General features: G+C 42.5%; 1 protein-coding gene across 1 annotated transcript; it reads left to right on the top strand.

The window, feature by feature from the left end:
* Window positions 1-1,946: 1,946 nt before the first annotated feature.
* Window positions 1,947-10,088, top strand: POLR2M (RNA polymerase II subunit M). The gene is made up of 4 exons (XM_037151018.2): window positions 1,947-2,206; window positions 3,835-4,479; window positions 6,860-7,064; window positions 9,096-10,088. Exons 1-4 carry the CDS (start codon window positions 2,094-2,096, stop codon window positions 9,240-9,242), a joined length of 1,110 nt encoding a protein of 369 aa, XP_037006913.2. The 5' UTR covers window positions 1,947-2,093; the 3' UTR covers window positions 9,243-10,088.
* Window positions 10,089-22,367: the final 12,279 nt, after the last annotated feature.

Genomic DNA, 22,367 nt, shown 5'->3' with positions numbered 1-22,367 from the left:
ACATCACCTGACTAAATCTCTATGTGGCACTTATACTGTCTAATAGAATGTAAGTTTGAGTGTGGCAGGAAACTTGTCTCATTCATCATTATGTATCCAAACCTAACTAGAAAGATTGCATATGGGTGTTGTTACAAAGTCAGATAGTTATTATGACATCTTGAATTCCTGAGCTAGGTTATGTGAAAGATTCTATCCCATACTACAGAAAATATCTTTACAGTCATTATGGTTAATACTTCTATTAAAAAGCTTAAGATTTGTGTATACAAATGGGACATTTCATTAAGAAGAGGAGTGTGAGGGAAAAGCAGGAAGAAAAATTATGAGAGGGAGATTTAGTCAATATGTGTTAGGGGAGAAAGTACCAACATAGACTCCTTATAGAATTCTTGGACTTTACAATTTTATTAGAAAGGATAAAGAAATCACCATGCATAACACAATTGGAGAGGCATAATATGCTTTATGTAATGAGGGTCTAACTCAACTAAGCACTGTAGTTATGCTAAAAAAGAGCAGCAGTTTGGATTGAAATAGTCTAGGGAGGTGGTGAGACTTGAGCTAAGATTTAAAATGGGCCGGAGAAAAGGGCAGCCTTCCACAAGAGGAAAACAGATGGAGGCAAGATTCTGAGACTTGACAGGAAGGCATCCTTGCCTTGAAGACACCTGTGGTCCAAGATCAGAAGAAGGGGGGAATAGAAGCCTTCAGCTCTGACCCAGGAAGAAGATGAGGGAGTTTTGGGGTAACTTGCCAGGGGACAGCTACCTAACTGAAGGGTTTTACTCAAGTATTTCTTATTTAGATAGGGTTATTGGAGTCCTTGAAAGCAGGGTTAATGTTCAGAATTTTGATACATGAGTTAAATCTTATCAGAATGGACTAGATTGAGAGTATAGAGAAATGGTTTCAACTGTGCTCCCTGGAGTAGCTTTAGATTTTATCTAGAGCTTCTGTCTGATTAGGAGGGAATTGCTGTTTTTATTGCAGCAGCTTACATAGCATAGAGAAAACTTATGTTTTCCACATCAAAGAATGGGGTGGCAGTGTTGGAAATTATGGGAGCATTCAAACCTCCCAAGTGATATTTGCTGTGACTCTTGCATGCTTCCTATTCTTCCTTTCAGGTCTGGGAGCTGAATGATTGAATTGAAGGTAAGAGCTGGGTGTGATGCTTATGACGCTGCCTTCCTCTTCTCCAACAGTCTTTTTAAAACTTTCAGTAATTTTAAACATTTGGAAATAGGCATAAAGTGAAGGAGATATTCAAATTGTTGTAGGAAGAGCGGATGGGCATTTGAGTGTGAAAGCTGGTGCCATCACTATTTTGGGCACTGTAAATATTTACTTTGTTTTTTTGTGCTTCTGTTTTCCTATAGGCAAAATCTGAAATCGTTAAAGACAATTTCTCTAGCCAGACACCTAATGTCTTGTAATGCTACAGGCAATGCCGCAAAATGAATAAAAGTCTGGCTCCAAATGCCACAGAGTCCCATTAAAAAAAGCTAGTCCCTAAGGATCCTTCAACTGTTAACATTTCAAGACTCCACTTGAGTTAGGGGGCGCCACACCATAGACCAGTGCCTCCCAACCTCACCAATGGCTAACTGATCACTCAGGTTTTGGCTTAACATTTCACTTCTCTGGTGCCCACACGTATGTTTTTATTATATTGTTTTATTATTGTCTGCCTGATCCCTCCATCACTTGCAAACGCCACAATGGCAGGGTCTGTGGCTATTATCAGGGTCACAGTGGCACAGGGCAAAAACTTTTTGATTCAACAGATGAAATGCTAATGCACCAAGAAGTGACAAACCCCGCGAGCGAGCGCCCAGTCGGGGGTTGACGCCAACCTTCCGTAACTTCCGCCCCTACCCGTTCCTCCTGGAGCCCCCTCTCCTTGTCTGTGTTTTGGTTCCGGCGTTTCAATAAAGTTCGATTCGGCTCCCGAAAGACCAGTTCTTCCGGGAAAATGGCGACTCCCTCTCGTGCCCCGGCGTCCCCGCCAGCCGCGGATCTGGCGCCAGCCGCCGGGGCTGCCGAAGAAGCCGATTGCCCGTCACCTCCCCAGCCTCAGCCCCAGCAGAATGTCCTTGCCGCCCCGCGGCTTCGAGCCCCAAGCTCTCGAGGACTTGGGGCAGCGGAGTTTGGCGGAGCTGCGGGAGATGTTGAAGCGCCAGGAGAGACTTTTGCACAACGTGTAAGCTTGGGTCCCGCCGAGTCAGCGCCCGGCTCTGGGTTCGGGCTCCCTGGGACGCACCCCTCCCTTCCCCAGCCCCATTCCCTTCCCTAGAAGGTGACCTCGCCCCAGTCAGTTGCTTCCCAGCCCCGCGGGCGAGCGGGAGGCCTACTGTCGCCAGGCGGGCCGCGTCCTGGCCTGGCGCTGCCGCCTGTGGGCTGGCTCGTGTGCGGAGCCGCGGCTTTTCGAGTCAGCTCTAGGTCAGCTCCCTAAATCCTGGCCCGAACAACTTGTCAGTTTCACCTGTGGATCCTCTTTTCACAGGAACTGTCGGAAATGGAAAGAGTGGGATATAGAGTGGTTTGTTGGGCAGAGAAAGTTTGACTCTTAACTGAGTTTGCAGACTTCATGGACTTGAGCGGGGCGTGATGTAATATGACCGTGATTTTTAAAGGAAGCTTAAATTAGCTCGGTGCAGGTTGTTTTGAAAGGAATAAGAAGCAGAAGACAGTAGGAGAGTATTTTCAGAGAGTTTCCCGGCAAAGAGGGTGTAAGAAAATGAACTAGAAAAGTAGTTATGGGGTTGGGGAAACTACATCAGACTTGGAATACTTTGGATAGGTAGTTGATGGACAGGGCAGAGGTTTGCGGGGCGGGAAATAGACCCGAGGTTGATTTTTAGATAGGGTATGCTGAGTTGACGGGAGAGTTAATCATATCTAGTTAAAAGCTGGAGAAGTGGACACGAGGCCCAAGAGAAAGTTGAGAAGGCTAGGAAAATGTAGGCATCTCAACTGGAAGGCCTGTTAATAGTGGAAATTGTGGGAATGAATGTAGTGTCAGAGAAAGAATGTAGGGCCTGAGATGTAACCTTCCCTCTACATTTATTATATGGCTAACACGAGGGGTATCAGAAAAGGAACTGTTGCTCAGCAAAAGGGGCTAACGATCACTTGGGGGCTTCTTAAAGTATTTTGACTCTGAGACTGGGTTTTTAATCTTTAGCAGCAAGTTAACTTTTTGGTCTCAGGACCCCTTTATGCTCTTAAGACTTACAGAGTATTCCGAAGAACTCTTGTTTTATGTGTTAAATCTATTGCTGTTTGTCAGTGTAGTAGGAATTGCGAGTGAGAAATCTTAAAAATACAAGAATGCACAAATACACACACTATATTGCCCAGCAGAGAAATGGGAGTCACACATCTTGTGGCTTCTGGAAAACTCCACTCTCTTCACGGAGGAAATGAGAATGAAAATGGCAAATAATGCCTTAGTATTATTATGGAAATACTTTGGCCTTGCAGACCCATCCACCTTCCTTCCTCGGGCAGGTCTGGAGATCATACTTTTAAAAACTGTTGATTTTTAGAATGTCTTATGTAAGTATATGCTTTAAATACTTTTGCTGAAATCTTAATTAACTGAGACAGATGAGGCATATTCCCTATTCTCCCTGAATCCCCTTGTTTTTTTGGGGGGGGCGGGCGGGTGGGTATTTGGATAATCACATCTCTGCTTCAGGGCAATTGAAGTCAGATTTTTCTTAACTTAAAGATTGGCTTTTCTCCCTTTGAAGGTAATGCTTTTTCTTGAAAGCTCAGGTTTAAAAACATGGCTCTAATGTACACATGTTTTTTTCCATTTAACAGAAAATTCATTTGCAGATTGCCCGACAACGGTAAAAAGATCTTAGACTCTGTTGCCAAACTGAAAGCTGCCATTGCAGAACGTGAAGAAGTTAGAGGAAGACGTGACCTGTTTCATCCTGTTAGTTTAGACTGTAAGCCAAGGCAAAAAGCAGTTGTGGTTGATGTGGACGTAGAAAAGGCCCAGAATTCTGACCAGATACTTGATTCTTCATCACTGGTTCCTGGCTGTTCTTCTGTAGATAACATCGCATCATCTGAAACAACTTCACAAGAACAGGGACTTGCACATTCTACTGACAAAGGCGATGCAGAGGCTCCCGAGGTTGGAGACACAGTGAACAAGTGCCCAGGATCTAGCAGCAGAGCCAGTGGGCCTTCCTCGCCCGAAGCTAGTGAGTGTCTCCCTCAGCATCGTGCGTCAGGTCAAACAGAAGATAATTCCAGCAGCCCTGACGACGTATTTGTTGATAGATTACAGAAGATCACCATTGCAGACCCAGGTGAACACCACTCAGAAGAAAACACGAGGACTGAGAACTTGACAGGCCTTTGTACTGGGACAGAGAAGAAGCCTCATTACATGGAAGTGCTAGACCTGCGAGCGAAAAACCCAGTGCCCCCAGCACGTAAATTTAAGCCCAATGCGTAAGTACCATTCGAAACAGACCTGTCATAGGAACATACTGTTTGTTAAACTCAAAAACTGGGAGTGTGCTTTAAGTTCAGTGGACTTTGTGTGAGACTTACTTGTAGTTAGGAACAAGCTTACTGTGGAAACAGTGAGACCAACCTAGCCCGAGTAGAGGATTCCTGTTGAAAAATTCTTCAATATTTTAGCCAAATCATTGAAAAGATTTTAAATGACAGGCGAAGTATTAAATTTCAGGATACTTAGCCAGTATTTCATAATAAACAGAGAATTTATTATGACTTTTTTTCAGAACCATTTTCTGGTGTACAGCTCCTCTTTTGATTGGACTGTCAGCTAAGGAAAAGGCGATTGCAGGAGCTGATAGACTTTCTCAGCAAAAATATTTGTGTGCCCCCGGGTATAAGCAGCAGGTATTGTGGTGATGCGGAAGTAAAGATGCTCATCAAAGAATTTAGGACCTAGGTGAGGACCCACAACTTACACTCTTGGACAAACATTAAACCATATAACAACTTCAGAGGGAAGGAAGCTGAGAGGAGTTGAAAAAACTGAAGACAGGTTGAGGCTGGAGGGGGCAAACTAACTCTGCTTCTAAGTTCCTTTTTATAGTTTCTGAGATCTTTAGAGAAAGAAAAGCTCTTTGAGGAGAAAAGAGTGTTGGTATGCAAATGTAACTTTCAAGTCAGGCAGCAGCAGCTGGTACAGCCTAGATTTACAAGAACGTAGCATCGTCAGATACGAAGTGGGACCACTGCTGGCTTTCTTTGAAAAACTGAAGAACTCTAGTTAAAAACACCTACAACCATTTTTATTATAAAGAGACGTTAAAGTTTAGTCCTTCCCCAATTTAACCTCAAAACATTTTATTTCTTCTAGAAAACCAGGATTGTGTTACATTAATTTGTATTTAGGAATAAAACTAATCTTTGGTTAAATTTCTTTTTGTGTGCAAAAAGGTATGTTTCTACTAGGAAGACATGCATAAACATTATTTAGTCAGTAAATATAACAGAATACCCTGATCCCGTTTTTTTATTATGGTCTTTTAGCTGGAAGAGGGCGGAGGGGAAGGAATGGCAGTGAGAGTTAAGGACGCTGCAGAGGCAGAGCTCCTGTGCAGCGAGAGCAGAGGAGGGCAGGCTGGGCCTTGACAGTCAGTAGGTGCAGGTGGCGGGGGACTGAGGGGAGCCTGAACAGCAGCTTGGAGGTCAGAAAGGGGGATGGAGTGGTGTCCTTTGGCTTCTGTACTGCCCTTCCCTTGGCCTCCTACCTGTTCTGGCTCCATTATCGCCGGGGTGCTGGAGGCCACCCCTCATCTACCTGTAGCCGAGGTCTTTCTAGAACTTGAGATTTATACCGCCAGTTACCTACGAAATGTGACTGTGTGGGTGTCTGTGGCACCTCAGGTTTATCGTGTACAAAGTGGAACTCATTTCTTCCCAAACCGCCTGTCTCCCATATTCCCTAAGTTATTAGTGTCACCTCAGTGCTTTTTTCCCCCAAGGTGCCTTCCTGTGTCCTCATCTGTGTATTTTTTAGCCACGAACACCTACATGATATATTTCCTTGACCTTCATTGCTGATCATGCTTATCTCCGTTCTCTCTCCTAAGGGAGGGCTGTCATCTCTCTCTTGGGCTATAACTATGGTCTGTTGAGCCTCAAGTCTTAACATTTTACCAGTCCATCTTCGCCAGTGCTACCAGAGCAAAATTTGTAAAATGCAACTCGGAACCTGCTACGTGGAGTAGAACTCTTCACTGTGGTCTGGACCCAGCCTACTTCCCAGGCTCATCTGGCCGCCTTTTCTGTTCTCCCCCTCTTGCACCTCCTGTGCTGCAGCCGTGTGCCTCTCACGGCCGGGGTGCCTTCTCCCCTCCTGTGCTCCCCTCCCGGAGCACCTTTTCCAGGACTCCTGAGATTTCACTGTTCTGATGTTTTTCTGACAACCTCCCTATCTCCCATTGGAACTGGCCGTTACTTTCTGTACGTTCCCGTGTACAATGCATAGATGTGAATCATGGTACCTGTGCTGTTGTATGCATGAGGGCGATAGTAGATTTACAGTTGTTTGGGAAATAATACGGTAACACAGGAATAAAATCTGTGTTTCGCATACTCGTAATTATGAACCTACTTCTGCCCCACACTACGTTGCACTGAAATGGTTGATAATTTTATTTCCCTCTACTGGAGAGTAAGCCTCTCATAAATGTTTTTTGAATGGGGAAAAAAATAAAAGGCAGCTTCAGTTCAGGTACAGGTTTGAGGAGAGATGGAAAGGGCAAAGAGCGAAGGTTAAAGGCCACTCTTGTGTGCACCAGTGTGTAGATGTGTGTCCATACAAAGATGGCATAAGTCTCCCCTCCTTCAGGTTACCTTCAAAACAGAACGATTCATCCAGTCACCAGCAGAGAAGCGCGTCTCCTGTTTCCTCGGAGGAAAGGCGGCGCAGGGACAAGCAGCATCTCGACGACATCACAGCAGCTCGGCTTCTGCCGCTTCACCATCTGCCTGCACAGCTGCTCTCCATAGAAGAATCTTTGGCACTTCAGCAGCAGCAGAAAAAGAGTTATGAGGTATTTAAGACTATCCATTGTTTCCTGTCTATATGTTAGATGCTGCTTATATAAGTCAGAATTGACTTCAGGTAGTTCAAGAAGGACGGCATTTAACAGAGGGACTAGGTGTTAGAGAAATGGTTGGTGAATGCCGTTAGCTCTCAGATGTCTACCTCTGCTGTCCAGAGGCTTGAAGCTGCTAGAACTGCAGGAAGCAGCTGGAGGTGATCGCAGCTGTCTGCCACGTCAGACTGATATTTGCCGGGAAATTCGAGGAGACTACTGCAAAATTTCACATCTCTGAAAGCCCATGCTGTTAGACTAGCAGTAGTATCACTTCTTGTGTCTTCTACTTCATAAAACCCCCGTGAGAACTCGGTGGTGGAATCTAACTGAGAACCCTTCAGAGAGAATCAGGAAAATGTGGTTTCCAGCTTCTGTCTCCTGTGACAACAATGGGAGAGCATGAACGGGGTGGGGGGACAGTATTGTATTGCCAACAGACAATTGGACACTAAGCTTAACAGCCTAATTTGCAGACTTTGTGAGGATAGAAGAATCTCAAATGTGTAGTGCCTTAATCAAGTTCGTATAGGACTGTCTTCAAAGATCTGTATGTTCTACATGGAACTTTAAGTGTGCATATTGACGATTTGTGTACATAAGAATGAAATGGGAGAAACAGTTGTGAGAACCATAATGAGAAAAAAAAGTGTTCAGTATACTTAGTAATAATTTGACCCTCCAGGAAAACAGCAATCTAGCTTCCTAATATTGCTTAGTTAGGTCTTTTTTTTATTTTTAACTTTTTTTCTTTTAAAGATTTTATTTATTTTTAGAGAGGGGGAAGGGAGGGAGAAAGAGAGGGAGAGAAACATTGGTGTGTGGTTGCCTCTTGCATGACCCCCTACTGGGGACCTGGCCTGCAACCCAGGCATGTGCCCTGACTGGGAATCGAACCAGTAATCCTTTGGTTTGCAGGCTGGTGCTCTATCCACTGAGCCACACCAACCAGGTATGCTTAGTTAGATCTTAATCAGGTATTATACACCAGTTACTAGAAAACCAGGCTGTTCATCTGCTTTGGCTTTTCAGACATGCTCAGTTGGCATGGATTAACATTTTCAAGGCACTTCTTTTTAAAGCCATTTTTCTTCCTGCTACTGCATTAAAATTATTGCCTACTTACAACTATAACATTGGTGAATTGTTCTTAAAATGATCTATATGGTCCCAATTGTTTATCCTAAGACATTTTTAGCTTGAATAACAAATATACTTCAGTTCAAAGTTGACATCTTGGCAGAGTAGTAGTAGTAGCTCCCACTTTAGTTTAACCTTTTCATAGTATTTATGGCCTGAGGGGATGGACCTAAAGAAGTTCAAATGGGGGAGAAACCATGGGAAACATGAAGAGCTGAACTAGAAATGAGCATTGCCACCTGCCATCAGTCGGCAGTAATGTCCTTGGGTGTATACAAGCACATTTCCAGTGTCTGGAATGTACTTGGACTTTTGGCTACATAGTAATTTTCAGGGGACTTTGTTTGGCAGAGGATAGTCAGCTTTGTAGTATTAGTTTTTTAATTTCCACTGTGGTATTGAAATGTAACTCTAAGCCTAGAAGCTGTGATCTGATTTAGGAAAGATGATTGCCAGTTGGAGAGTCAGCACAGCATGAGTGATTTTTGACATGTGATAGCTCAGATTGTTCTGTGAGTTTGTATATGTGTGTGCCCACATACTTAAAAATAGATCTGTGCTTATAACTGTTGTAGTGCTAAGCTGGTTACTCAGTTTGTCCTGTAGCAGTGGGGCGTTTCCGTGCCCTGTTCACTGATGGACGTCTGTCATACAACTGCAGCAGGCTGGCAGCTCTCACAGCACAGCCCTGTTGTCTGTGTGGCAGACGCGGCTGCCGGGCTCGTTGCATTGCTGTAGGGCACCGAGTGGAGTGGCCTTCCTCTTCATTCCCGATTCTGTTTAAACGGCTTCACATTGGAAGATTGTAGGGAGAAGATGTGTCTAACTTTTTGCTTTATTTTAAAGGAGATGCAAGCCAAGCTCGCAGCACAAAAATTAGCTGAAAGACTGAATATTACAATGCAGAGCTATAATCCAGAAGGGGAGACTGCGAGGAAGTACCGAGAAGTAAGGGATGAAGATGACAATCAGTCCTCTGATGATGAATTCTGAAGATGGACATTGGGAGACTCTCCTAACTTCTGCCTGCTGAGGTGTCATTATCTTCCATTGGACTTTCTAACAAGTATCAAGATCAGTGTCAGACATTGTTGAGGGAAATAATTTTATAAAGCTACACAAAGGTAGCTATAAAAATAGTCCAGTTTGTCTTTCAGAAGATAATTTTCATGTGCTTGAACAGTTTAATATTTGAATATTGTGTTTAACCACCTTGGATGAAAGTTTTGCAGTATGTTGTGTGGTCCGATACTTTAGTATATGGCAGAGCACACATTTTTTTCTGTAAGCCAGATGAAAGCAGGTGTCTGTTTTTCCCCCCTCCTTACCTCTATCAATATCTCACCTTTCAGGGAACTATTTTGTTGTCCCCGTCATCACCCAAATGAATTAGGAAGATATGGTTCCCTCTTTTTTTGAGTAATGAAGGGAGCAGTGTAAAGAATTTTAGGCATGTTTGCATGGGTTTATTGAGGTATCGGATGTGAACTACCTAGGAAGACACTTAGAAAAATGCTTGAATGTTTTTTTCCTTCTGTCTTCCCTTGGAAGAATGTTATCTTCTGATTACAAATAAAAAGTGCAGTTGACCCTTTAACAGTGTGGGGGTTAGGGCTGCCAACCTGCTTGGTAGAAAATTATAACTACATACTGATAGTTGTTGATGCTGGAGGGTGGATGGTCTTTCTAAGTGACCAGGTTTTCCCAGAGTAACATGAAATACAGAAAAGCCTGAGACAGTTGATGAGGGTGAAGGGAGTAGCTGTTCTTAAGCTTGACCTGACTGGAGTAATGCTCTTAACAGATGATAGGTTCAGTTCGGTAATAAAAAAACAAAAACAAACAGTATTTTTTTTAAGCTACAATTGAATTATTGTCAGTAAATTGTTTCCCCCCCCCCCCCCAAAGCCTTCATACACAGGCTTCAGAGACCTCAGTCTATAAATACATGTTTATGTAACCTGAAAGGATTATGCGACTTTCTCCAGAGAAATTAACACAGTATCAAAGATTTCTTTAATATGTTGTGGCCTTTAAACAGTGTTAAAAGCAAGAATAAAATATTAATTAGAGGAACTTAAAAATGTTAATGGTTATGTTTTACTGCTGCTTACTTTAAAAGAGACTTCATATCTGTAATTTGATGGGAATGTATTCAGAGCAGATGCACATGTGAGAGGAAGGGCTCCGTTCTGTACTGTGTACTTCTGGGGGTTGCGCCTGCTTTCCTTCCCCCTTGTCTCCAGAAAAGCAAACATAAAACTATACTGAGCTAACAGTTCCACTATTTTTAGTTATTAGGACTATTAGAAGATGATTTCACAGTATAAAATTATTGGATGTTCTTTTGTTACAGAATGAAATAATACATGTTATTTCTAGGATGTTGAAAAAATGTGAAGGGGTTCACATCATATACATTTTCCTATACACATCACATACAGTTCTTAGAGTTCTACCCAGAGAGAGTGTCTGTGAACATTTGGGTATATGTCTTCTTACGTATTTTCCTCTGTGCATACGTACATTTATATTTTCAGTAGTGCAGTCATACTATACATTAACTCATGGGTCAGTATGTTGTAAACATTTCCCATATTAAATATTGCACCATTTTAGATAACTGCAGAATATCCCATTTTATTGCACCATAACTTCAAAATCAGCTTATTATCTAACAATTTGATTATTAATTATAATGTAACTATAAATGATACAGTCAACATCTTAAAAGATAGCCACATCTGTACAAAAATGACTTATTTTCAGAAGATTCTTTTCAAGAAGTGAAATTGCTAGTTGAAAGGTAAGTTTTTGAGCATCTTGATATGTATCGCTCATCGCAGGGATTGTGTCCTACAGTCCCCCCAGTACTGTATCGAACTCCCAGGACTGAAAACTGCTGTTTAAAATATTTGCAAGTTGAATAGTTGCAGAAAAGGGTCCTTTCAAATTTGTGTTTCTTTGATTACTTAATGAAGGTTGAATGTTTTTTCATGTGTATCGACCACTTATGTACATTCTTTTAGGCATTGGGTAGTCTTATCTTCCCTGTATTCTTGGAGAGCTTTGTGATTTGCGTTGGTTTAGAAATTATGAATTATTATGCCCATCCTTTGTTCTTACATTATTATTTTAGTGTATTATTTTCTTTTAATTTAGTTCATAGTGTTTCGATGTGGAAGTTTTCTTTAGGATTGTACCTTTGAGGTATGCGTGCACATGCCTTTCCCTCCCCAAAGATGGATACATATTTATCCTTCTGCTAGTGCTTTTTTAAAAGTTCACTTTTATAATTACCTTACATTCAAAAGGAAATTTTTTATCAGATCTCAAATTTATTTGGGGATATTGTATGAGGTGAGATTTAATTTTAATTTTCGCCAGTAGTTGAAAAATTGGTTTGGTGTTACAAGCCACCGCTTTCCCACTGATTTCTGATGCTGTCGGATTCTGTTTTGTGTGTTCTGTGTCTTGGACCTGTTTCAGGGCCTTCACTCTTCCCCACATTTTTTAACAATCATGGCTTTAATTAGCATTAATATTTGGTAGTGCAAGTCTCCCCTCATTCTTTTAAATCTTAGGAAATACAACGACAGAAAAGGACATAAAACAAGTGTGCAATGTAATGGATAAAACAAAGGGTATGTAATCACAAACCAGGTGCAGAAAGGCTACTGCCACGGCTCTAGAAGGTCCCTGTGTGTCCCCCTCTGGCCCTCAGTTTGTCCGCCCAGCAGGAACTACTATCCTGCCTTTATGGTCGTACCTACTTTCTCTTTAAAAGTTTGTTTTACCAGTTATATATGCAAGGCCATGGTTAATTCTGCTCACTTTTGACATAAAAAATGGACTCACTGTTGTATCTGGTGTCTTTCACTCAACATTGCTTATAAAATTCACACCATGTGTAGTGTGGTTTATTCATTTTCATTGCTGTTTTATGTGCCATTCCATTAATACTACTTTATTCTGTGATAATTGCTTCCATGATATTTTCAGTTTGGGGCTGTTACAAGCAATGCTGCAATGAGCATGTTTGCGCACATAAGTTTTCTGTAGGGTATTTACCTAGGAGTGGAGATACAAGGTGTGCACATCTTTACCCTTTACTGCTCCCACCACCCCACATCTGCCATGTGTGAGAGTTCCAGTTCACAAACATTGAAAATGGCCAGATTTTAATTTTAGCCAATAGGATATTTTTATAGTAGTAATTTTGGTTTTATTCTGTACATCCCTAAGTATGAATGCCATTGAGCATCTTTACATGTTTATTGGCCACTGGATTTCTTTTGAAAGTGCCCATTCAAGTCTTTCCTCCATTTTTCTTTTGTGTGTCAACCGTCTTTCTCTCATTGATTTTTAGGATGTATTCTTGATACAAATCATGATTTGGTTGTGTTTCTTGTACGCATTCTTATCCTCTTCTGAATTCTCATCCTCTTTGTGGTGTTTTTGATGGGCAGAAATTTTAAAGGTAAGTCTATCAATCTTTAGGTTTAGTATCTTTGTGACTTGTTTTCAGTAATCTGTCTCTCCTGAAGTTATGAAAATACTCTCGTTTTAAAATCTTTTTAGTTAAAAAATGTTTTATAATTTTGCCCTTTCCGTTCCATTATCGATTCCATTGGGAATTGGGCGTGGCTGTGCAAGGAAGGCTCCTTCCGCAAAGCCGCACGTCTCGGCGCTAAGTAGTGCACTTCCGCCCCACGCCGGCCTTCGGATGCTACTCTGGGGTTCTCTCTTTGATTCCTTTTGCATTTTCATATAAATTTTAGAATCAGCTTGCCATATTCTACCCAAAAAAATGTGCTTGATAGTGCAAAGCTCCACTGATTTTTCCAAAAAAATGTTTGGTATTCTGTCACTAATCAATTAACTTTTTTTCCCTAAGATTGTATATTTTGAAGTTTAGGAGATTTGGAACCTTGCCACTTAGAAGCTAAAGTACATTTACTCTTTTCAACTAAGATGACTGTTTTTAGTGTATACAAGTTAAATAGAAAATTCAGAACACTGTTTTAGTGTAAGTATGTATTATGTAGTTTTGTCAGAAGTGTTAGCAAGTAAAGAATTTTTTAAATATCAAATATATGTAGGTTTAAAACGGGAAAATGGAATGAATCTGCAGTTATGAAATCGTCTCCTCAATTTTCAAGTGATTAGTTTAAAAGAAGGAAGTTGAATGCTAAAGTTTGGGATTTAACCTGAACCATGGAATATGTTATGAGGATTAATCTCGTTACATAGTAGTCATCTGTAAGGATAATACTTTTTCATTTTCATAGGACCTGTCTCTAATCCACATCATATTCTCTGGGCATCCAGGAGCTGTGAGTCAAGGTGGAAGGTAAAGAGTTTGTGGAATTACCTCTATTTCCTGCAACTGGGATGTTGAGGTGATTTGCTCAAGGTCACAAAGAACCCAACACTCAATTTCTGGGCGCTGGATGCAAGGCCCTGCTCAGGAATACCACAAATCAAAGTTGCCTTGGGCTTTAAAAAGTGTTAATGCTAGGCAAGGGCTCAGATTACTCACAGGGAATTTGTGGTGTCTCTCTGATTTACACTACAAAAGGGCTTTTTTTTCTTCTGATAACTTTCATATTTGGAGTGTTTCATTTTTAATCATCTTAGAACTGTTAGGCTATTTGGCCACTGCTGGTATCTTCACTCTTCCTTTCTCACTTGATAGTTGGCTGCATAAAATTTTTGGAGAAGAGATGCAAGGCATTATAGGCTTTATTCAGAGGACCAGGTACAGTCTGGCAGTTTAATCCTTTGTGAGCGTCATGAGACTGGAACGCTGAATGAAAGTAAAGTCCTTAGGGAAGGAAAGATCCTGTCTCTGTGCAGAAAAAGTCGAGAGTGCCTGTGCTTAAAGAAATACACGGATTATATAACCAGCTTGTATGGAGAGCATACAGAATCATCTAAAAAATATGGCAGATTGCATTATTGACTAGTTCCTTGACAGGGAGGAGAAACTTAAAGCTATTATTTTAATTTCTGGCTAAAGTGAGGAAGCTTTGATACTGGGCCGATGAAATAAACCTAGTGTTGGATAATACTGAACTAGAGCCAGACCACAAATCAGAAGCGATTCTGAAAGCACAGCATAAAAGCCTGAACAATTAAATATGATCTATTACTTCCCAGATGATTTTAGAAAACTTGGAATGAAAAAAAGGCAAAAAAGAGGGTAAGCCACTGGAATAGCATTAGATTATTAGATTTAGGATTTAAATGCCACTATTTCCTTTGAATCCAGTGGGAAGTCATGTACTCTCATGACGGTTAAGTCTGCAAGATGAGGTCAGTGACCCCTTATCTAATGTATGGGGTATGTTTTGAGAGAACAAAATTTCAAAGTGTGGTCTTTATAGAACACTTTGAGGTCTAAAAGAGATTCTAGATGAAAACCTTATTGTAACAATGGTAACAATTATGACTGGAAGTGGTTTAGGAGGCACCTTTTGGCATACGAAAAAAAATGTTCTAAAATCACCACCATATGAAAATTTTAATTTAGTGTTAAAATTAACTGAGAACAATAGAGACTCCCTAAAAAGCTATTTTGACAAGGGGAAATTAGGACATTAAGCTAAAGACAGACCAAGCTTCGTATGGAAAAATTTCACGTTATTAAGTCAAAAGAATGAGAGTTGTAAATCAAGTCCTTCCTTGGAGCGGGCACAAATGCTCCTTAAAAGATGGAGACTCAGCTTGGTGCTTATAAATTTTGTCTGAAAGTATTGCTAGTAAATGCATCAGTTCTCTTAATCAGTACCACGTATATTTGTATTAAATTAAATAGCTCTTCTCGTGATTGTATCATAAAAATAAAAGCATATCTTCTGTTGATTATTTAGATTTTTAATAAAAAATATTTCTCCCCTTTGGCTACATTTAGTAGGGTCAAAATGAAGCACGTTAGGAAACAGCAACTGGCAACTGAAGGCAAATCTTAAATTAGCATCTTTAGTTCTTAGGGAAGGAGGAAAAGAAGCTTCGATAGCATTTGTTTTGCATCCAAAAAGGGGGAACTGAGGCACCGAGGAGCATGGAGACTTGCCTATGGTTGTGCAGCTGCTTCTGACAGCCAACTCTTTCTGCCTGAGCATTTGTTCTTTGCTTAATGTGGAGTCTACTTAAAATCAGTTCTATCACATATTTTTGCACAATTACAGAAAAAGCATAGGGCCAGAAATCTAGTGAAACTAGGTTCAGTTACTACTGAAATAAAATTGGATAGTGTATAAAGAAATAAAGTGAAATAAAAATGGATAATAGGATGCTTATTATTTATAAGTTTGACCCTATTTTTCCTTTTCACTGCCCGACTGGGTCGGTGTCGAATGTCCCACTTTTATAACACTTCTTCCTTGTGTCTTCAGCAGTTTGACTTCCACTCATTTACCCAGACCCCCCCCCCCCCCCCCCCCCGCAAAGCCCTTCTGGGGCTTCTCTGTCTCACCACCCTCACCCGTGGTGGGCATTCAGTGTGGATTGACAGGGTCCTTCAGCAGCACTGCTCGAGGCAATGACCTCAGTGGTGCCATGATTTCCTCAGTTATGAAAGTTTATTTCACAAGTTTATTTCAGATTTGCAAACTGTGCAGGTCAAAAGCAGGCATTGGAAACTGATGGACAAAGGTACAACATGGTGTCCCTGGTTCAGTGTCTTTTGTCTCCTCCAATCTGTGGCTGACATGATTTCCTCTGGGGGAAAAATTTATTTTTCCATCAGAGTTCTTTGTTAAAATACACATGATTCTGCAGGCAGCAATACATCAATATGCTCTTATGGAATCAATCTCTTAGTGTGTATCAGCTTATTAGATTACTTTTTCCTGAATGAAAGTGGGGCTTAAGGGCATGGCATGTTTTGGGGGAGGAGGAGAAAGGGAACTGGAGAAGGAAAAGGACAGGGACAGGAAGTGGGCCTGGATGGACCTGGTCAGCCAAGGGCAGCAGGGAACATAACTTGGAAAAATTATCTTTATTTCACTGTTTTCAGCTCCTTGCATTTTCTCTCAAATTCACCTCAATCTCATGTATTTTCTCCCAACATTCTCCCCAAAAAACCTCTTGTCAGGATCACCAGTGGCCGTTATGTTGCTAAATTCAGCAGTTAATTCTCTGTCCTACTTTTTCTTCACCTGTCAGAGCACTGACATGGCTGATCACTCCCCCTTTCTTGAAACACATGTTTTGTTGGTTCCTGGAAGGCCATTCTCTCCGGAGACACTCAGTAAACACTTTCTTTTAGTCTGTGTTGCAAGTTCCTTCTCATCTTCCCAATCACTAAACATTAAAAAGTGCAGGGACTTCCCCTTGAACCTCTTCTCCACCTTTGCTCACTCCTGTGGCACCCTCATCCAGCCTTGTGGCTTTAAATACTGTTGATACATCATGACTCCTAAGCTTGTATCTCCAGCTCTGAATTCTGGATTCACATTCAGCTGCAGCAAAAGTGCTCTGAGGAGAGTCCTGGGCTCTTGGGCTATGAATCAGGATATACTGGTGATGGTGGCGATGGCACCTAAATTCTTGTTTTGCTTTCAACAAATTGAGTATTCTTGGCCAAGCCATGTAACTTCTTGGAATTTGAGTGTTCCAGTTTCTAAAATGAGGGGATTGGACCTGGTTGGCGTCTCCCAAATGTGTGTCTTAAAACAGAAATCTGGAGGAACAAGGGATTTGGTGGTCAAAAGAGCGCTCCTTGCTGCCTGGATTGGTGCAGGGGCCCCCACCTGGTCTCCCTGCATCTGCCCTTGCCCACACTGCAGTGGATCTCCACACCGCAGCCAGCATGATTTCTTTTAAAGACTCATCAGATCAGGTCATTTCTCTGCTCAAAGGCCTCCAGTGGCTCCAATCCCGTTCAGAATTAAACACCACACGACCCTGGGCATCTAACAGTAGCGCTCCATTCCAGCCATGCAGGCCCCCCTGTAACAGGTCGAGTGCTCCCACTCGGGGCCTGCACGCGGCTCTTCTCCCTGCCTTGGGTGTTCTTTCCCCTCATATCAGTGAGGCTGGCTCCTCATTTCCTCCAAGGACCCATCCAGACGTCACCTTATCAGGGATGTTAATGAATATAAAATAACTCTCCTTAGCTCTTTATTTTTCTCCATAGAATTGTGTAGTTTCCTCTTGGTTTATTGTCTGACTTCTCCCACTACAAGATGAGGGCAGGGATTTTTATTTGTTTTGTTTCTCCCTCTATCCCCAGTGGCCTGGAGCAATGGCAGACATCGCGAGAGGAGAAGATGGGAAGAAGAAGAAAGTGCTTGGGGAGCCATCTCGACACACACCCGGGCGCCCGTTCACTTCTGTGTGTGATTGTAATGCCTCACACAGAGCAATGTGTTACTTAGGACACAGTTTCACATCTTATTTCTCCTACGTGCTCCATGAGGTAGGTGTTATTATTCCAGCATTTTCTGGAGAAGGAAACTGAGAGTCAGTGAAGTAGTGACTTTTTCAGTCATATACGATTAAGACCTGTGTCTGTTTTTCTCTAAGTCAAGTGCCCTTTTCAATTTTCCATGCTGCCTTTCCTATTTGCCCTGTTTGCTTGAATTCCAGACAGCCCGTGTCTGGTTTCACTGGGGGCTGGTAAGAATTGGGCGGGGGAAGAACCCTAAATTGTGTCTCCGAAGCCTTGCCCTGAGCCCACAGGTGGACCCTCCCCCTTGGTGCTGACAGAAGTGCTGTGACAGCCTGTGCCCCTCATGGATAGTTTCCTTAATGATAAGAGACATCAGGAGGAGACAGGCTAAAAGCATGAAAACAGCCCGAGGTACAGCCCTTCTCTAGCTGGCTCCCTCCCAGGTCTTTGATTCCAGCTTCTGTGGCCACTGCCCCGCCCCACAGGGCTGCCAGCACTTAGGTCCCCGAGCCAGCAGCTCAGACCCACTACTTCCTCGAGGGTAATGTTGGGCAAGTTACCCAACTCTCCAAGCCTCCTCATCTGAAAAGTGGGAATTATAAGGACAGTATCACCATTTCAGGCTTGTTGTGAGGGTAAAGTGATCTGAAGTTTACAACGACTGTTAGCAGTGATTCTTCTTGCTTCCGGCCTGGCTCCCTGAGGAGGGTTCCATTCAACACCTGTGCACCCCTGACCCTGAGTGACTGCCTCATACAAGGGAACAGAAGACTCAGGTTGCCAACTAGAGCCCTTCCACGGGGCATAGCTTTGCGGTCCTCAGGAATGATCCTTTCAAAATAAAATATTTATTTTATTTTATTTCATTTACTTATTATTTTTATATATAAAGTTTATATAAATTTTAATATGATATATAAAAGTTTATATATCATATTAGTTATTAATAACTGTGATACACATTATTTATATATTAAAACTTATTTTATTTTATTGTTTACTTACAGTTGTCCTACCCTTCTCCCCGTTGCTCACCCCTATTCTGTTTCCCTCCACCTCCGCCCCCTCTCCCACAGTAAATCCCTGTCCATTGTCTGTGCCCATGAGTCCCCTATTCATGTTCCTTTGTTTGCCCCTTCCTTTTCTTTCCCCCATTATCCCCTCCTCTAGCCACTGTCAGTTTGTTCTTTATTTCCAAGTCTTTGGTTATATTTTGCTTATTTGTTTGTTTTGTTGATTAGGTTCCACTTATAGGTGAGATCCTATGGTATTTCTCTTTTGCTACCTGGCTTATTTCACTGAGCATAATACTCTCCAGTTCCATCCATGCTGTTCCAAAGGGTAGGAGCTCCTTCTTTCCTTCTGCTGCATAGTATGCCCTTGTGTAAATGTATCACAGTTTTTTGATCCACTCATTCACTGATGGGCACTCGGGGTGTTTCCAGTATTTACATGTCACAGAGGCATCAGCATTCAGAGTAAGAACTAGACATCCTTTCAGGAATGGGACTTGTTGTGTCACATTGTGGTTCCTAAGCATGGGAGCCGGGGTTGGAGGGATTGAGGTAAGGAAGAGGTCAGGTTTGAGAGATGACAACATATGCATTAAGTTTGGATTCGGTCCTGCAAGAGATCTTGCAGACATGTGGATGGCACCATTGGAAAAGCAAGCCCGACCCTTGGGAGAGAAGTCAGGACTGGAAACCAAAGGGAGGTCCCTCCTTCTAGAGGAAGTGGTTGAAGCCCATACATTCGTTAGATGCCCAGGGAGAACACTCAGCAGGAAGAGAAAGGACCAGGGACAGAACCATGGGAAGTATGAGAGAGAGTGAGCAGGCATAGGCCTGACATGTAGCAGACTCAAACTGGACTCAAATCCCACCCTCGTGGACCCTATAGAGTTGCCACATGCATAACTAATTCTTACCTGGAGTAGACAGAGTCAAGGAAATAAGAGAGACCAAGGACCTCATTCCAAGGCTTGGAGGCCAAGAAGACTCCACAAAGGTGGGAGGGTGTTTGAACTAGGATTTGAACAAGGCTTTGAACCATGAGGGGGATGTGGACTAGCAGGATTGGAAGATGGTTCGATAGAGCATCAGCAAAGGCAAGGAGGAAGAAAAATTTAGGACATCTGGTAATATTTGGCCAGAGGTACTCATAGAGTAGTGCAGGATTAGATTCAAATTCAAAAGCATTTAAAAAAATTGGTGAGCCAAACATTGGGGTTTAGGGAGACTTTGAAACGTGTACTATTTTTGCAGACACTGAGGTGGAAGTAGTGTGTAGGACTTCTATTAGGGAGAGCCCCTGGAAGAAACAGCTGTGGGAGGAAGACAAGTAAGCACGATCAGACATGGAGGAAATCGAGAGGTGCTGAGGTCTCACTAAAGACCTCAGGTGACTTCACAGGGAGCTCAGGAGCTCAGATGGCCCCTCAGAGCAGTTTCCTTATGGAGGCTCATGGGTTGATCAGTGGCCCCAGAAAGATATGTCCAAGCCCTAACCCTCAGTACCGTGAATGGAATCTTATTTGCAACTATAATTAAAGGTCTTGAGATGAAATCATTCTGCATTTAGGGTCAGCCAATGACCAGTGTCCTTGTAAGAGAAAGGAGAGGCGGATGTGACACTTGGACCACAGGGAGAAAGCCATGTGAAGGCAGAGGAGACTGGAGGGACACATCCACAGCGAAGCAATGCCAAGGATGGCCTGCAGCCATTAGAAATGGGCGGGGAAAACTGGACTCAACTCTCTCTCAGAGTCCCCAGCAGGAACCAACCTGTTGATCTCAGGCTTCTGGCCCCAGGACTGTGAGAGAATAAATTTCTATTGTTTTAAGTGTTTTGTTAACTTGTGGTGATTTGCTATGGTAGTGCTAGAAATGAATATAGGAGACCGGGCCTTCTCACATGTACGATCAGTCATTGGGTGTGGACTGGCCCTGAGAAGAAGCGTGACCTTGGGTGAGCCAGTTTTCTTCAGTGGGGCCAGTCTGCAAAGAGCTCCTCCCAGCAACCTGGGGACTGTGTTCTTCACTTCTAAAGGGATCCGGACAGTGCATCATAGCAGTCACTTCTCTGTTCCTTAGTTTTGCCACCTACATAATAGGGATGACAATTAAGATCCAGCAGCAAGGTTGCTAAGAGACAAAATTAGATGTTAATACTAGTAGTTCACAGTTATGGAGCACTTACTGCATGTAAGCCAGGCAGGCCTGTATATGAGTTCATACTTGTATGCTGCCCAGCATATTGTAAGCACCCAGTAAACAGTAGCTGTTGTCACAGGGGGTGTATCCAAGGTCACACAGCTGCCGGAGACAAGATCAGAACCCAGATTTCCTGACGCTCAGGCAAAAGACCCTTGGTCTGTAACAGGCTGCCCTATCTGCACGCACCTAAAGTAATCAGATCTTCTTTCTTGACACTGATAGTATATTTATGCATGAAACAAAATTTGTGCTTCCTCAAAGAAATATTATTTTGCCTTGTTATCTGAAGGGAAGCGCTTTGGGTTGTCTGAAATTCAGTCACACTCTCTCACACTGACTCTCTGCGACCAAAGACATTAATTTGCAAGACAGTCTGGGGCAGGAGGGGCAGCTGGGTCTGGGCACAGGTCCCTGCTGCCTACAGCTAATTGGCTCCACAGGCCCCACACCCCAGCATCTGCTGACATGGCATTCCTGGGACGTGGGGAGAGGCCAGACACTATCGTTTTAAAGAGGACAAAGTGAAGGACAGCGAGATTAGCCGATTTGCCCTCTTAATTATGTGGTGAACTAGAGATGGAGCCAAGAATTGAATCCAGATTTCTCAAGTCCCAGATGCGTTTTTTCAACAGGAGGTCTTGCTACATTCTTTCCCTTGGAACCACCCCCTCTCTGGACCCCAGAAACATACCTGGCTTGAGTTCAGGGTGTGTGTCTATGTGTTACTGCCCCCTTCACGTTACACTGATTCTTAAAAAGAAAATGCTCTAATCCTTACAAAGAGTCACTTAATTGAGAATAGCATAGATGATACACAGGTTACCTAAATGCTCTTAACCGCATCTATTTTTCAAGAATTTTGGCTTGGCACATTGAATGCCCAAACAGAAAGGCATTGCCCCATGCATGTCTTTCCAGGGTTTTCTCACAGAAGCACTGTGTGCATTATTCAAGTTGAAAGGGGTTTTCTCCTCCATTAAAAAATCTGAGATAAAATTTGCATTGATACAGTTGGAGACTAGAAAGAGACAGTGGCCATCCAGAAATTTCCATATGTACCCCTTTCCACTCACAGGGCACTTTAAGAACAATTCGGTGGGCTTTCGCCATTAGGGGTCTGGACCTAAATTATACACTTAAAAATGTTTGAGTACAGCTGGTACCCATTTCCAGATTTTCAGGCAAAGTTAGCTTTCCAACAAGGTAATCTGTCACAGATTACTGTTACTGTTGACTTTAGATGCATTAGATACATATCCCTGTTATGTGCCCCTCCCCTAACTAAATTCCATATTTTAAAAGTATGGACAACACAAGAAGGGAAACCAGCTTTCTAACTTTTATCTAATTGGCTTTGGTAACTCTTTTTGTGAAACCACCAAGGTGAATGCTATCTCATGAAGCAGCTTGGTGCTCATTCTGCCCGACCTCCTCTGTCAGCCCCTCTGACCCAGCCTGGAAATTCTTTGGAAACAGACATGGTTTCCACTTTGAGTTTTCTGG

The sequence above is a fragment of the Artibeus jamaicensis genome, unplaced genomic scaffold (assembly GCF_021234435.1).
Source record: "Artibeus jamaicensis isolate MK-2021 breed Jamaican fruit bat unplaced genomic scaffold, CSHL_Jam_final contig_548, whole genome shotgun sequence".
NCBI lineage: Eukaryota > Metazoa > Chordata > Mammalia > Chiroptera > Phyllostomidae > Artibeus > Artibeus jamaicensis.
Note: the sequence above shows the minus strand (reverse complement) of the source record. Positions and strands in the feature narration are given on the sequence as shown.